At 38.6% G+C, this 14868-nt stretch overlaps 1 protein-coding gene across 4 annotated transcripts in view; it reads right to left on the bottom strand.

The window, feature by feature from the left end:
- Nucleotides 1-14868, bottom strand: part of dacha (dachshund a) — a 124659-nt gene that overhangs the window by 21553 nt on the left and 88238 nt on the right. For 2 of the 4 annotated variants that reach the window (XM_043221971.1, XM_043221972.1), the window contains exons 4-7: nucleotides 5563-5715; nucleotides 4073-4245; nucleotides 2712-2847; nucleotides 2440-2514 (exon numbers count right to left, since the gene is read on the bottom strand). In XM_043221971.1, the coding sequence (XP_043077906.1) occupies nucleotides 2440-2514; nucleotides 2712-2847; nucleotides 4073-4245; nucleotides 5563-5715 (537 nt within the window). The remainder of the gene's footprint in view (nucleotides 1-2439; nucleotides 2515-2711; nucleotides 2848-4072; nucleotides 4246-5562; nucleotides 5716-14868) is intronic. The other 2 variants (XM_043221973.1, XM_043221974.1) reach the window with 1 other exon arrangement.

Here is a 14868-nt window from a genome sequence, read left to right as displayed (position 1 = left end):
CAAATTAACCTTTATCTTAGGTCCAACGGTTCTAAATTGTCCTCCTAAACAAACATTAGTTTATCATTTCTGGAAAACACCAATATATTCATGTAAAGTTGGTCATTTGGACTAACAGGAATAACAGGCCATGGGGAAAAAGCATTCCATTTCTGATTTAACTTTTTAAAATAATTAGTATATCTTCAGCAATGGTTTCGTTACACGTCTTCTCAAAGGCCTGTGATAGTCAGTGGCCTGATTGTAAGATGAATGCTAGTGTGTGCTAAATGCTTCGCACGTGAACCAAAACCACACAGAATAATCTCAGAATTTCCTTTTGCTCTTTAATGGAAGAAAGGAGAGACCCTGCCTGCAGTGAGAGCAGCTCCTGTTGGCATTCAACCAGCCCTGAGTGAAAGAGAGGAAGAGAGGTAAAGAGAACGAGTGATTTATGGAGAGCTAGAGAGGGGGTTCACTCGCTAAAGTCCCATTGAAACACAGTGCTCCTGGCCCCGGGCCTCACCATTCATCACCACGTACCACCACGTCACTTTGTTTATCATCATCAACACACACACACAGAGGCCAAACAGTGTTTAAAATTCAATGGCCCTTTCGTGAGGATTCGGGAAAATGGGCCCCGAGTAATCTACGATTGTGAGTCTCTGATCTTTTTAACTTTAGGTTGTTAACTTTAAATTTGAGGTCGCGAAGAATAAAAAAAAAAAAAGTCTTGCTTTTAAATTAAATCCATGTGTTTGGGACTTTTGTGTGAGATTTGTCTGCATGGATTTCACTGACAGAAGGCTGATTTAAAATTGATGTTCAGACTTTCACAACAGGCGATTAAAAAAATGTGAAAAATCCCATGGAACCACGCTATATGTAGGGGCCAGAATATCATAGAGACTAAGGGGTGGCGTTTTTTTTATAATTAGGCCAATAAGCAACATCCTAGCAACTGCACAGCATCGTCCTGGCAACCGCCCAGAATCCTGGTGGCAAACATCACTCACACATTCTGCAGAAAATATAAAAATGTACATTAAAAATAAAGATTAATATGTACACCAAGACACGAAACGAAGGGTAAAAGAATTACTGGTCAATGAATACACGCATACTGACAAGAACAGAAGAGAATTCATAGCAGCATGTAATACAATTGGACAGCACATTGCAGAAGTAAACTAGAGCAGACATATTTGATATAATCATGGCCGATCTTTACTAAGTCAATCCTCTCAGGTGTTCAGAGCGGCCCGCTGCTGTGTGTGTGTGTGGGTGTGTGTATGTAGGTTAAACTGACGCTCGGATTGGATAAAGTAGCGCAGAAGTCTACTCATTTTGAGTTTGGACTCTCCTGGAACGAACGCGAGAGAAAAACTGTGTGGTCAATGACCTAAAAATCCTGTTCTCGCTGCATTAAATTCGTCACGCTGCACTTTTAAAAACACGCATTTGTGTTCACGCATTTGTGTGTGCGCGCTTTTGGGGTGGATTCGTTTCCAGACGCATTAATAAAATATGGTCGGAGGCCAGGTGCGCAGTGAATCTCTTTAAGAGAGCCTCGGGGCGTCTTTGCATCGTCTCCTCCCAGCAGCCCAGTGTGTGATGTGCGTTAGGGGCCGCCACCTGCTGTACCGACACACACACAAGTTACACTCCAGAAACGGTGGCCACACGCGCCACCACACTCCAGATTCTCACGCGCACACACCTGCGTATCATCGCGTCAAAGAAAAAGAAAAAAAACATTTTCTTATAATGATGAATTATGCACTTAGCTGCTCTAACAGCTCTCTTACACTCATCTACTCGCACAGGCCGTAAATATGAACTTCATACATGTTCAGTTAAGCTCCTAATTAAGTCATTAATTAAAAGAGAAGTGTTGTGACGCTGATATACTGCCAGTCTAAACCAACGGGGTGTAAATTTCACTAACGAGCATCAGTCCGCGTTAAAATGTTACGCGTGATGTCAATACACTCGGCAGCGCTAAACCCGCATCATCTAGGAGTCGTTTGCTGCATTGTTCCTGAGACGACGTTTAAAACGCGCTCTGCGTCTCACAACATTTTTGTATTGGTATTGCTACAAGATAGCAGATGTGGAATTATTTATGCGCCCAACTTCCGAATTGGAAGAAGTTTCATTTTAATGTTTACGAGGCCACACAAAGTGACTGCGATGCACGTATGAAAGTTGTTTCGCACCAGCTGTATCGCTAAGTTTCACAGGTGAAATACGGTTATTTCAGTCGATCTGGATTTTCGCGAAAGGGATGAAAGAGTCGCCTCCTGCAGATTTTACGTGAGGTTTTTCCTCACAAAGAAAGGTGCGAGAAAAAGGTGCTTGATGCATTGTTACACTTTTTTCGCAGGCAGTATTTTGTTAATGTGACTGCGCTTATGTGGTGTTGACAGTGTTTCGGTGCGCCGCTGAGGAACTAACCTTTCTCTTTAAGGATTTTCTTCATATTGATGCCGGTGTCTCGTTCTGGCAGTTCTCCATCGGCTGGGTTCAAAACTGCACACATGAAGAGAAAGCATGTATCCGGATTCTGACAGAAATGTAATCACCATTTGTAAAATATTTTTTCTTTTGTAGGTGGCTTAGTCCGTAATCAATATAATTGTCTTTACAGAAAACGATCGGTCTATGAGAGGGTATTAGAGATATTTAAGCGAAATGTATGTAATGTAGTACTGTGTGTCTGTACTGACCCAGGCGTTCGGGACTCTGTGTGTGTGGGTTTGGGGAGCTGGACACACTACTGCTGGGGTGGGAAGAGGGCTGTGATCCGGGACGAGGGGTTTCCTCCAGAGACGGAGCAGGAGACGGACTGTCCTGTACACACTCCTGACGCACACACACACACACACACACAAAGATTCAGTTGACATATTCCTTACAAATGACTCCAACAGGCTTGCCATTTCAAATTAACAAAACTAAAACACACACCATAAAAACTGTGTGTGTGTGTATATATATATATATATATATTTTTTTATTTTATTTATTTTTTTTTTTTCAATGTCAATGTTAACTGAAATAAAATATAAAAGCTTGTTTTATTTGTCCTTTTTATTTGTCCTTCTAAAATAAATTTACCAATAAACTAAAACATAAAAAATTAAAAAGTAACATATTTTAAAAATGACAAAAACACAACAAAATTACTAAAACAATAAACCTTTATGTGAAAAATAATGTAAAAATTAAATCTAATTCAAAATATAAACAAAAACTAGTTTAGCAGCAGTGCAGCAATATATAAATAAATAACACTGTTATGATAATATTAATAAGTGATTTAGGATTCCCATCAACACTGGATTTATTTCTTAAATAATATCTCTTTAATATTTCTTATAGACAGCAATTTCTCATCACATTCTTCCGAAATTAAATCTTCTGGGTTTAGTTTTGGAAGAAAACAACTGGGACAAAGCTGATTCTTAAATGAAGTCCGTTAAATCTCCAGAGGTATCAAACCAAACAACCGAAAAACCCATTCTGTATGTTATACAGCGCTTCCCAGACGGAAGCTTTTGCTATTTTAAGTGCATTTGTCTGTGAATTTCTATAGTATCTAAAAGTGTGCGCGTACTGTACGCCTCGGGCTGTTTCTGCATCTCAGAGAAGCCCAAGTGTCCTCCTCCAACTGTAAATTGACTCACACACTCTCCTCTCAGGGGGAACATGGCAGTAAGATAACAGATAGTGTTTGTCTTTAAAGTCTGCATCTAATATTCCCTAACACGCGCTCCGCATGGACCCAGCACAACATTTATTCTGTTATTCCTCCTCCGAGTATTTCGAATCAAACTCTCTCTTGTAGAAATTAAGACGGTTTGGTATACAGCTCTCTCCCAGGTGTTAAATGGCTCGTAGAGCGAGACCGCCTCGTATCTAACGTATCACCGGAGCGAGACACCAATCCGAGGGGATCTGCGGTTCTCTGACTGATGCTCTGTGCACGCGCCTGAAATGAGCTGACTCTAGCTGAGAGATCCGAGTGCGCGTTAGAGCCCTAACGAATGACTTCCCTGCGTTTGGCTGCTCGAGTCTCAACTTTTACCTTGATGACGGACGCTCCTGCTCTGGACAGGGGGCTGTGCATCTGAGCAGCTGCGGCCATGTTGGCGATGGTGTTCAGGTGGTTCATCTGGTTCATCGCCATGGCAACGGAGGCAGGCGGCAGACTGACGGGCAGCAGGGGGTGGGGCATCATCATAAACGGCAGGTCCAGCCCTGAAAGACCACAACAGAGACAGGGAGAGACTGTGACCGCGATGCACTAATCACTTCAGTTCAGCTCACTTTATATCTAAAGGCAACATGAAATACATTTATCGCGACGCCCACCTAGAGGGCAAAACTAAAACACAGTGTTTACTTGCATGTTAAGGATCTTACCAATGTAAAAACAAGCTTAAAGTCATTTAAATGGAACCAAATTTACGTTTAGATTATTAATAAAACATACAGTATTCTGGGCTCATCTGCTCGCCTGTATATAACATGCTCCATCAAGATGGTGTATATTGAATTTGATCTAATAATCTCAGTGTTTTAGAAGGTCCTGCTGTTTTAGTGTTTGAAATGCGGCGGCAGCTGCTGTGTGACTTTTTAGTTTGTTCACATATCTTTGTTTTTCTTCTTTTGAGAGGTGATCTGAATATTTGTGGCTTGAAACAGATGGAAAATTGACCGGCTTGCGCTGCAGTTCTATAGATGTTTCGCCCTGCAGGTCTCTGCGTCGGTCACGTGACTGAAAACTATGAATACTGACTGTTTTTTTTTTCCTGTTTTAAAGGTGATGTTAAAATATTCCATAAAAACAATCACACCGGCCTGACACAGCAACACTGGCTCGACCAATGGCGTACAGTTGGGGGCGGGACTATCAGGTGTACTGACCAATGATGGAGAGGAAACATATTCGAAAGCGTTCATTATTTTTACAGTTCGACAATTCTCCTTTAATAAATGTTTAGATTTATTAAAGATTGATTAATCAGTGCAGATTTGTCACGCTAAACAAGAAAATGAATGATTTGTTTACTTATGTATTTACACAGCACTTGCAGTTTCACGATAATACTCTTTTATGTTTTTCGAATAACTTCTCTTTTATTGTTTATTTGCAAAAACAGATAACTCCATTTTTTTAAATGGTCAAAAAATGTTTTTTAATGTTTTTATTATGTTTGAGATTCACTGGAATGCCCCAAAAAACATGATTTTTGTGATGAAAAAGGAGTTATCTGTTTTTGCTAATGAACTCTTCTTATCTACCTAATATTGTGTAGATGAGGGAATTAAATATTATAGCTCATATTTACAATCCAGTCAAATACCAAAGGTTAAATTCAATGCTTTCCTCAAAGATTTACATTACAGTACATTACAGTTTAAAAAAACACTGTGACTCGGAGAACAGGTTTACGCACCGAAGCCAAGAATGAATGACGAACACGACGTGCAGCTCCTTCGGGCCGAGCGGAATCAATACACCCGGAGCTGGTGATCAAGTGAATGAGTGGATGTGATGAATGAATGACTCACGGTTAGCCAGGAGATGACTCTGCTGTAGGGAAGAGAGATGAGACCCTGACAGGCCGTGCTGAGCGGAGAGGCCGGCGTGAGCCAGGCCATGCTGGGCTCCGGAGGAGGGGGGGGACTGGAGTTTCTCTTTATCCCAGGACGACTCGCTGCCGCCTGGGGACAGCAGAGAGATGGAGAGGGAGATTGAGTGAGAGTCTGGATCCCTAAACAGAGCCAGAACTCCACATGTAATCACAGAGACAAGACTGGAGAATACACGGGGAGAAACCAAAACCAGGGCTTTCTCTTGCTCTTTTCAAATACAATATTTCGATTTGTACTGTGCAAATGTATTATAACGTTTTGAATAATGAGACTTTAATTTTATCAAAAATATTATTTGTTAAAAAATACATATATTTTGTAATATATTTTCAGTAGTCTTTAGTGTCACATCATTCTTCAAAAATGATTAAAGTATGCCGATTTGATGCTTAATTATTATTATTTTTTTAACTGTATTAATGAATGTTGAATATTTTGGTGGAAACAGTGATACTTTTTCGGACTTTTTTGAATAGGAGTTTTAAAAGGACAGTATTTATTTGAAATGGTTATTTATTTGACAAAAAAAAGTTGTTGCTGGTACTTTCTCGGCGAATAAAACGATGATTTTTTTAAAAAAAGAAAAAATATAACACCCAAACCTTTGAACAGTACAGTGTGTGTATATATAAATTAAAACATTAAAAAGAATAAAAATAGAGATTAGAGTATAACCAAATAAAGTCTATTGTTGAGACTATTAATACTTATTGTGTTGCGACTGCATAACTTTTACGTTATTTACTTTAATGTGTCTGAATTTTTCCTGAACTTTTACAAAACTTTTATGAGCAAAAAATTCAAGTTGGACCAAGATTATATTAATTTCTTGAAATGGCTTATGAGAACAGAGGTCACTTCTAGGGGTTGTTTTAAGAGATATTACAATGAGTGCAAGACTAAAAAAATGAAAAGGTGCGACGGGGATTCGGATACGACGCAGTTCGGATTCCAACCCCTTACTCCCGACTATCTGACCGCCTCCGAAACTCCTGCACAAAATCCCATCTCTTCCCAGGCCGTTAAAGAGTTAACCCCTCTGCCAATCACTCCGAGCTCATCCCAAAACACAAGACATCTGGGAATTAATCACTGGAATGAAATGCCGCAGAAAAGCTCGTTGCGAAGTGCCATAAAACAACTTAAGTTGAATTAGTCGAGAGAGGCGGGAGAAGGAATGCAAAGCAGAGGAGAGGAAATCATTGTCTAATTCTGCCTAATAAGCAACGGAGGTCCTACGAGTGATCCAGCAGATGGTGTTTTTGCAACAGATTGCAGTGAGTGATTCTTTTAATAATAATACGAATTAAAATCTCTCTCTGTAGAACGCGGGGGCGCCGTTCATCAGGGAGCTGTTTGAATGAGCAGGAAAAAACAGCCTGATAAAGTAATAGCTGTGCCCGAACACCTGAGGCCGAGAGCGAGCGTACATGTGTGTCTGTGTGTGAGATGAGCGGGCCGGAGGGCCGATGAAACACAAAACGATGAGGGAACAATGACATTTGATATCAATACCCAATCCATAAGCAATACGCGTCCCCGTGTAATGAAGTCGTAATAGGATGTAAACTGCTTTAGAATGAATTCGGAAGCCATTTGCGAGGCCCATCAGCGCGTAATGATGCGTGGATATCACTGTAATCGCTTTTACTATGCCGAATGTTACAGAATGTTTTTTTTTTCCGAAATTGCTTCGTGATCTGCTCGTGAAATCCGATTCGTATTTAATAAACGCTCGGATAACAAATGAAGACAAGTTACGTTTCAAACAATACAGTAGTAGTCTGTTGAGCCGACGATGACGGAATTATTATTTTTGAGCGAACCGTCTTTCTCTTTAAGAGAGATGTAGATGAAAAGGGACAGAGAGCAAATGTGTCTGCATTGCAAATTCCGCATGACCTATATTTGCTCTTGTCTAATATAATTAATTTCTGACCATACAAGCCGAGCTCTGAGGTCCCGTAGCGTAGGTGCTAAATAGCCAACGGGCGTTTCTGGACATTTTTAGCCCTGTGAACTTAAATAAACTCTCTTAAAACATACTTTATATTTCCGTTTGTCTACCAACCGAGAGCAGAGATATACATGCATCGTTGGAGCACTTCAGGGTGCCATTTTCATCACGTGGCTGATTCGTTTGTCTTCAAAGCTAACATTTCCTTAAAAAATAAAAAATAAATCCAAAATTGTTTATATAAGCTACCATTCAAAAGGGAAGATTTTTTACAGAAAGGATAGGTTAGATCGATAAAATCATTTGAAAAGATTTTTATTTGCTGAAAAAAAAGTTCCAATTAATAATGAAGCGGTATAACGTTTTCAGCATTGATAATAATAAGAAATGTTTCTTAAGCGGCCAATCGGCATATTAAAATGATTTCTAAAGGATCGTGTGACATTCAGCTTCTTATCACAAGAATAAATGACATTTTAAAATATACTACAATATAAAACATTTTAAATTCTAAAACGTTTTCGCGATATTACGGCTTTTATTAAGGTTTTGTTGTTGTTGTTTTTTTCCAAATAAATGCATTCTAGGTTGGCGAAAGACACTTGAAACATGAAAAATAACTGCTTCTGGCTGATAATTTATTTTGGAACTGTTTATATTGCAGGTTATAATAGTATAATAGTTATCCCCTCACTTACACAGCTGACTGATTAAATTGATAACTGCGAAAAGAAATGTATTGCAAGGTTTTCTAAAATGTTAGGTTTAGGTATGCAGATGAGTCATTGATAATTAATGAAATATATGCTAATTTGCATACATTTCTAGTACTAAAATCTAAACACTGGACGATGTTTCGAAATTCTTGCTTATTTTTTTTTACATATTAGAGTCGAAAATCTTTATGGAGGGAATTTTATGTGTCTCATTTTTGTCGATAATTCAGAAAACGCATAGAATGGACAGAAAACGCAATATTTTTACAATTTGGATATAGGCAGCAATACAAATGTGAAGTTTGGGGTGTGTGTGTGTGTGTGTGTGAATGCTACTGAAGTGAGATTTAAATAACTCATTTTGAGAAAACGGCCTTTAAAATTATGTATTGTAGTTGAAATCTATTGACGCAAATAGATACAGCGCTATAACAGAAACGCAAAAAACACTTCATGTAAAACCAAAAAGCCCACAAACTCAAACTTAACAAGTGTAAAAAACTGTTTTAGTCTGAGAGGATAAAACAAGAAAAAACACAATTCAACCAATAGCAAATGTGCCTTCGATTGAAGAAAGTGTTTGTCTCACTTTGTTCCTCAACATCATTAAACAGGCTTTGTAATAATCACAATGAGTACATCTCCACACTTATCTCTGTTTTATGATATATCCCGTAACTCAATCCTGTGACCTCTGTAACAGGCTAACTGCAGTAGAAGACGTTGCAAGTGTGTGTGCGCGCGAGTGTGTGTGTGTGCGAGAGCGTGCAGTATATCAGAGCGAGTGTGGAGTTGAACTATCCACAGCTCTGGTGCTGATGGCCCATTTGGGTTCGGTCCAAGAGCTCCTCCAGTGTTGGCTGCTAAAGTAATTAGCCTAAAAGTGATGCCAGCCAGTAGAGATAGAGGAAGAGCAAGCAAGCAGGAGAGATGGAGAGTGTCTGTGTTTCGGCATCCCGTCCAGCCGTCAGTCATGCTTTGAGAATGTGTCCATCACCGCGATGCTCCTTAACCACACGCTGACAGAGCTGGTTAACTGCATCCCTTTTGAAAAAGTCTGCTGTAATTGCGACACGCATCTGTGGGCACGTGCGCCGTTCTCCGGTTTGAAACTCAAACTGATAAACACATACTGAGACTTGGGAATTTGTGTCAACCGATACGCCTGGAAAGCATTTATATCTAAATCACGAACACCTCGGTGATCAGACTCACCCTGGACACAGTCTTCCTTCACAGTCACGCGCTCTCTGCCGTTATTTACTGTTCATCCCAGGTATCCGATCGCTGCGTGCGCTCCTGGGAAGCTTGGTTGCTGTTGGTTATTTTTATTTACAAGTGCATACTGGTTTTGACGTCATGAGCAGCGAGGCTTATGAATATTGATTAGGTGGCGCACAAATAATTCAAAATGAGCCCCACTGTTTTAAAAAAATAAATAGTCTGTGGGGTGTGTTGATCCAGAAATCGGGTCTGGGCGCTCGCTCATTTCTGCATCTATTTTTCACATCTAAAAAGTTCTAATTTAAGCAGTCAAATGAGCTTGCGACGATCTGCGTCTGAAAATTTTATATCTACATCTGTAGCTTTTGGAAGTAGGCATATCCAGCAAAAGTGACCCACTGGATATAGTGCAGCATACTTAGTATAAACTTAATATAAACTTTGTTGCTTAGGCATAGCCCTTCATAAACAGAGTGCAACTGTTTTCATTTAAAACGCACTATGTGTATAATGCCAGAATGCCACTGAACTTAATTAAACAGAACTGTTATATGATTAATAAAACAAAGTAAAAGATTTGGACACTTTTCCAAACAGAAAAGCTTATTGGCCAGCCAATGTGTAAAGCTTGACAACATATCACACACACACACACACACACACACACACACACATTTATATATATATATATATATATATATATATATATATATATATATATATATTAGTGCAGCCAAATGATTATGAATAATATAATTCAAAGTAAACCTTTTTGTTTATATAATATATATTTATGCTATGTATATATAAAGACACACACATACAGAATATATTTATAAAATATTTTCATGTATGTAAACAAAAACTTTTATTTTGGATGCGATTAATCATAATTAATCTTTTTAAAGCACTAATTCACAAATATATATATATATATATATATATATATATATATATATATGTGTATATATATATATGTGTGTATATATATATATATATATATATATATGTATATATATATATATATATATATATATATATATATATATATATATATATATATATATATATCAAGCACTAGTCCTGACCCTTTATTTGTGGGAAAAGACGACAATAAGTTTCCTCTTCCTTTAAGCCACTGAAGTGAGTGTTTTTTGGCCAGTCAGACTCACCATCTGGCACCTAAGCCTGCCTCCACCTACAGAGTCCCACCGTTCACTGCCTGGAGACTCAAGTACATGCGTGTGTGTGAATAATATAACGCTGGGCAGCGCATTAGCACTGAGGTCAAAAGTATGGTGTCTTAAAAGGCTCACGGCATTAGTAAGCACAAAATATGGCTCACAAAACGACACAGATCAAAACAAGAGCAAGCAAGCTTTGATCAGAGAAATATACAAATATTCTTGTGTTTTTGGATGGGTCATTACTTTTTTGGTGGCCTGTGAATCATCTTCTCGGCCGTGTTGTTTGGGCCCCTGATGGGTTTAGGGTCTTCAGGCCCCCGTTTGAGCGGTCGCATGTGTTGATGTTGGCCCTGTCAGAGTGTGGGACTGTAAACAGCGTGTGTATGTTTATGCCTTTGGTCAGTGAAAAATCCGCAAGCGTGCATGTGTGTTTACTCCACCCCAAACAACATCCCGGGCTGAACATCTCACACTCAAAAACAGACAGGATTCTGGTGCTTGTGTCACAGCATGGGCTTGACAAGCGTGACGATAAAATGCAGAACTATTAATTAGGTTTCTCAAATGGTACCCCTGTTTGTTACAGGTTGGAGAAGATGGACATCATACCTACAGCTCCATTCGTTCAGCCAATAGAGTGCTACGGGGATGAAGAAAGAGCATCTTAGCGCTTCCTGATCCATTGTCCTTGCGGTGTGTGCGTACCATTGCAATGCGATGTGAATAATGCAATTTTGCCAAAAGTATTTACCTTAATCGCATCGAAAAATCGAAACTTTATTTGTCGCGTCCTGCAAGCTAATCAGCGGAGAGCTTACTGAGGTGTCCAGTTGTATCCGAAAAAGTTTTAACATTTTTTGTTTATTCATAAGAGTGACACGAAAAACATAATCCAAGTAATACGACGCAAATATTCACTTTGTTGTTTGCTTTTACTTGTTTTGGTGACTATGGAGGTCGTTGGGAACATTAAACGTCACAAACTAATTTATATATGTGTATATATATATATATATATATATATATATATATATATATATATATATATATATATACATATATAGAAATTAAATAAAATCAAATTCAATTGGAACAGAAGAAAATATTCTTTGCATAAAATATGCATTTGATTATGTTCAGCGTCAGCTTTTAAACGTTTTCATATTTTTTATTGACATTTTTGAATCACTTTACTTAAAGCCTCAATATATAACGCATTAAAAAGTAGTTATAATGCATTAATTATGCATCTTATAATCCACTGTATGATCTCATAACAACTGTTATAATCCTATATCTATATTTACTATTTCTATTCATACTATCTATATACGCCAGTGAACACCGTCAAGAAACAACGGTAAATATACAGTACACTGAGGTAGTAGCCGAAAGGGTCAGAGAGTGTGTTTCAAACAACACACCCCTGAAGTCATACGTGTTCGCCATGTATAGCAACAAAACTCACCGTGTTGCTTTGGTTCTGCCGTCTATTTAAAACTAAACATACTGTGCGACACACACATGCATTCATTAATATCGTTATGCCGGCAAAACCTTACAGTCTCATACACACAAACACACACACACACACAAACTGTCCGGGAGCGCATTAACAGCTTGTAGCGGGTACGGGCAGAGGACGGCACGCTGGCACTCTGTTTGTCATATTTCTTGTGGGCCTCGCCATCTGCCGGGGTGGCATTTTCATGGCTGTTTACCCTGACTCCCGCCAAGGAATCATCTGCCACCGCATAATGCAGCCCGCAAAAAAAAGGGGGGATTAAGTTGGTAATGCAACTGAGACTATTGCTAATTTGGTGTAATTGGGAAGAAATGAAGATAAATGAGGGCGAGAGAAGGAGAGGCAATCAGTACGGCAGGCAGTACAGCTGTGCTTTTGGCCAAACTCAGCCCTCCCGCCCTCCCCCTTCCGAGCGTCACCCACCCCACCCCGCCACGTCACCCCGTGCTCAACAAGGTGCATGCAGATTCAAGCTAATGACAAATACGCTGGGCTGACGTCCACGGCACAGGTTATCTGCCTTTCCGTTCATCTTGCTGCTGTGTTTTTCAGTTCATGGCTGTGAAAAGATGACCTTCACGCAAGAATTCTTCAACTTTGCCTAAAAAAAATTCTAAAATATTGAAATAAAATAAAAATTTGAATTAAAAAAAGAAATGTATAAAGTTCCATTAAATGCAAATTTTTATTCAAATTTTACAAATATGTAGATTTTTATTTTTGCATTTTCCTTGTCATTTTAAGCATTGTATTACTTTTTTATATATACTCTAGTTTTTATTTTTTTATTTAAGTTTAAGTTACTTTACTATTTCAAGTAAAAAAATTACCTTTGGCAGCTAGCTGATACAAAATTACTTTTTTATTTCATTGCAGTTAACATTTATTTTATATCAAATAATGATAGTTTTTTAAAAAAAAACATTTTTTAGACCTGGGTCGATGAATGCGGTTATTTAATTTGGGAATAGAAAATACCAATGTAAAAGCCAAAATAGATAATGATAAATATTACTGTTGTTTTAGTTTAGCCCTGGGCTAAACAAGTGCAGTTATCAGGTTTTAATCTGGTTGATTTATCCGATATATTGCTAATTTTTTACCAATAAAAAATATCAATATAACAGCCAAACTATTCATATATAAGTAGTAATGATACACTGATACAGTTTTAGTGACTATAACGGTATAGAGCAAAAATTTTATTTTCATATTGAATTGATTTTATTTGAAATACGCTGCAATATTTCAGCTGACATGACTGTTATCTTTGAAGTCTGGGAGGATATCTTGTCTGTGTGGCATACTGGTTCAGACACGGTTTACAGTGTAAAATGTGACATCTGTGTCTATCTTTCATGTTTTAAGGTTAGGACGTTGATGGCGGTGTGCGTACATGCGTCTGTGAGTGGCAGCGTGTTTTCAGTGCTTTATGGGGCACCCGCTGAGCTCTCTATATCCAACTACACTGTGCCAGACACCCCTCTGGCTGGCCTCCCCACAGCATCCACCCTGCTCCGCACAGATGTCCCCACACACACACACACCCTGACACACCTCACACACTTCAGCCCCCCGAGGAGGACAACCTTCGCGGCTATACATCAGTTTCAGATGCTGCATCTGCGTGGATCCTCATTCAGTCTCGCTGTATGTGAATGATCTGTGCTCTGCAACATGATGCAAGCAGGTAACAACACATACTGTAATATCTTATCTGGAATAGAGGACACAGGACAGTAGGAGAGGGTGGGGGTAAGCTGTGCCAATTTTAGATTGCCCTCTAAGGTGGAATGAGGTAAAACTAATACACTAACTTATATTTAAGGATGTCGACAATCAACTCAATTTGAAGAAAAGCAAATATGAGGCCATAAAAATACACACATATATATATATATATATATATATATATATATATATATATATATATATATATGCTTTATGTAGCTGGGTGTTTGCCTAATATATTGTCAGTTTTTGCAAATAATTGAGAAATGAGTTGGACTTTCAGGCCAACTACTTTGAATTCCATTACGACACATTTTCTATTTTAATCAAGCACGCTGCTTCTGGAAAGTACTTTGACAAATCAACTTCCAATATGCTCCTGTTTCATGTTGCACCTAATGCAATACTGCATCTAACTGTTAGCATCCATCCCAGGTCAGCTGGATAGATTCAGCACAGAGCAACGGCAAATCTTATTAGGAAGAGCTTCTCGCTTGCAAACAGACGTGTTGTGATGACTAGAAAGACACAAAAGCGTGGATGTCTTTACAAGTTTATGAAAACACCTCCGCTCAAAACCCCATAGGAAAACACGGAGCTTTGAGTTTGGGGTGCAAAAAAATCTATTTACACGGAATAACAAAGAAGTAATAATGAAGGAGTGCGATCAAGAGGGAAAAACATATAAATTTTAAGTCATTAATTCCCTCCCTGAACAATGAGAGAGCAATCCACAAGAGGCCCGACGTAAAAGTGTTTGAATTGAAAGTGAAAATGATTAAAGCGCTCTTTTAATGAAGTGTTAATTGCTGTGAGAAGTAGGAAGAAGGTTGGAGGAGAAGCGCTGCTTTGACGGAGTGAACGCTACAGCAAAAATCCATT

The sequence above is a fragment of the Puntigrus tetrazona genome, chromosome 21, assembly GCF_018831695.1.
Source record: "Puntigrus tetrazona isolate hp1 chromosome 21, ASM1883169v1, whole genome shotgun sequence".
NCBI lineage: Eukaryota > Metazoa > Chordata > Actinopteri > Cypriniformes > Cyprinidae > Puntigrus > Puntigrus tetrazona.
Note: the sequence above shows the minus strand (reverse complement) of the source record. Positions and strands in the feature narration are given on the sequence as shown.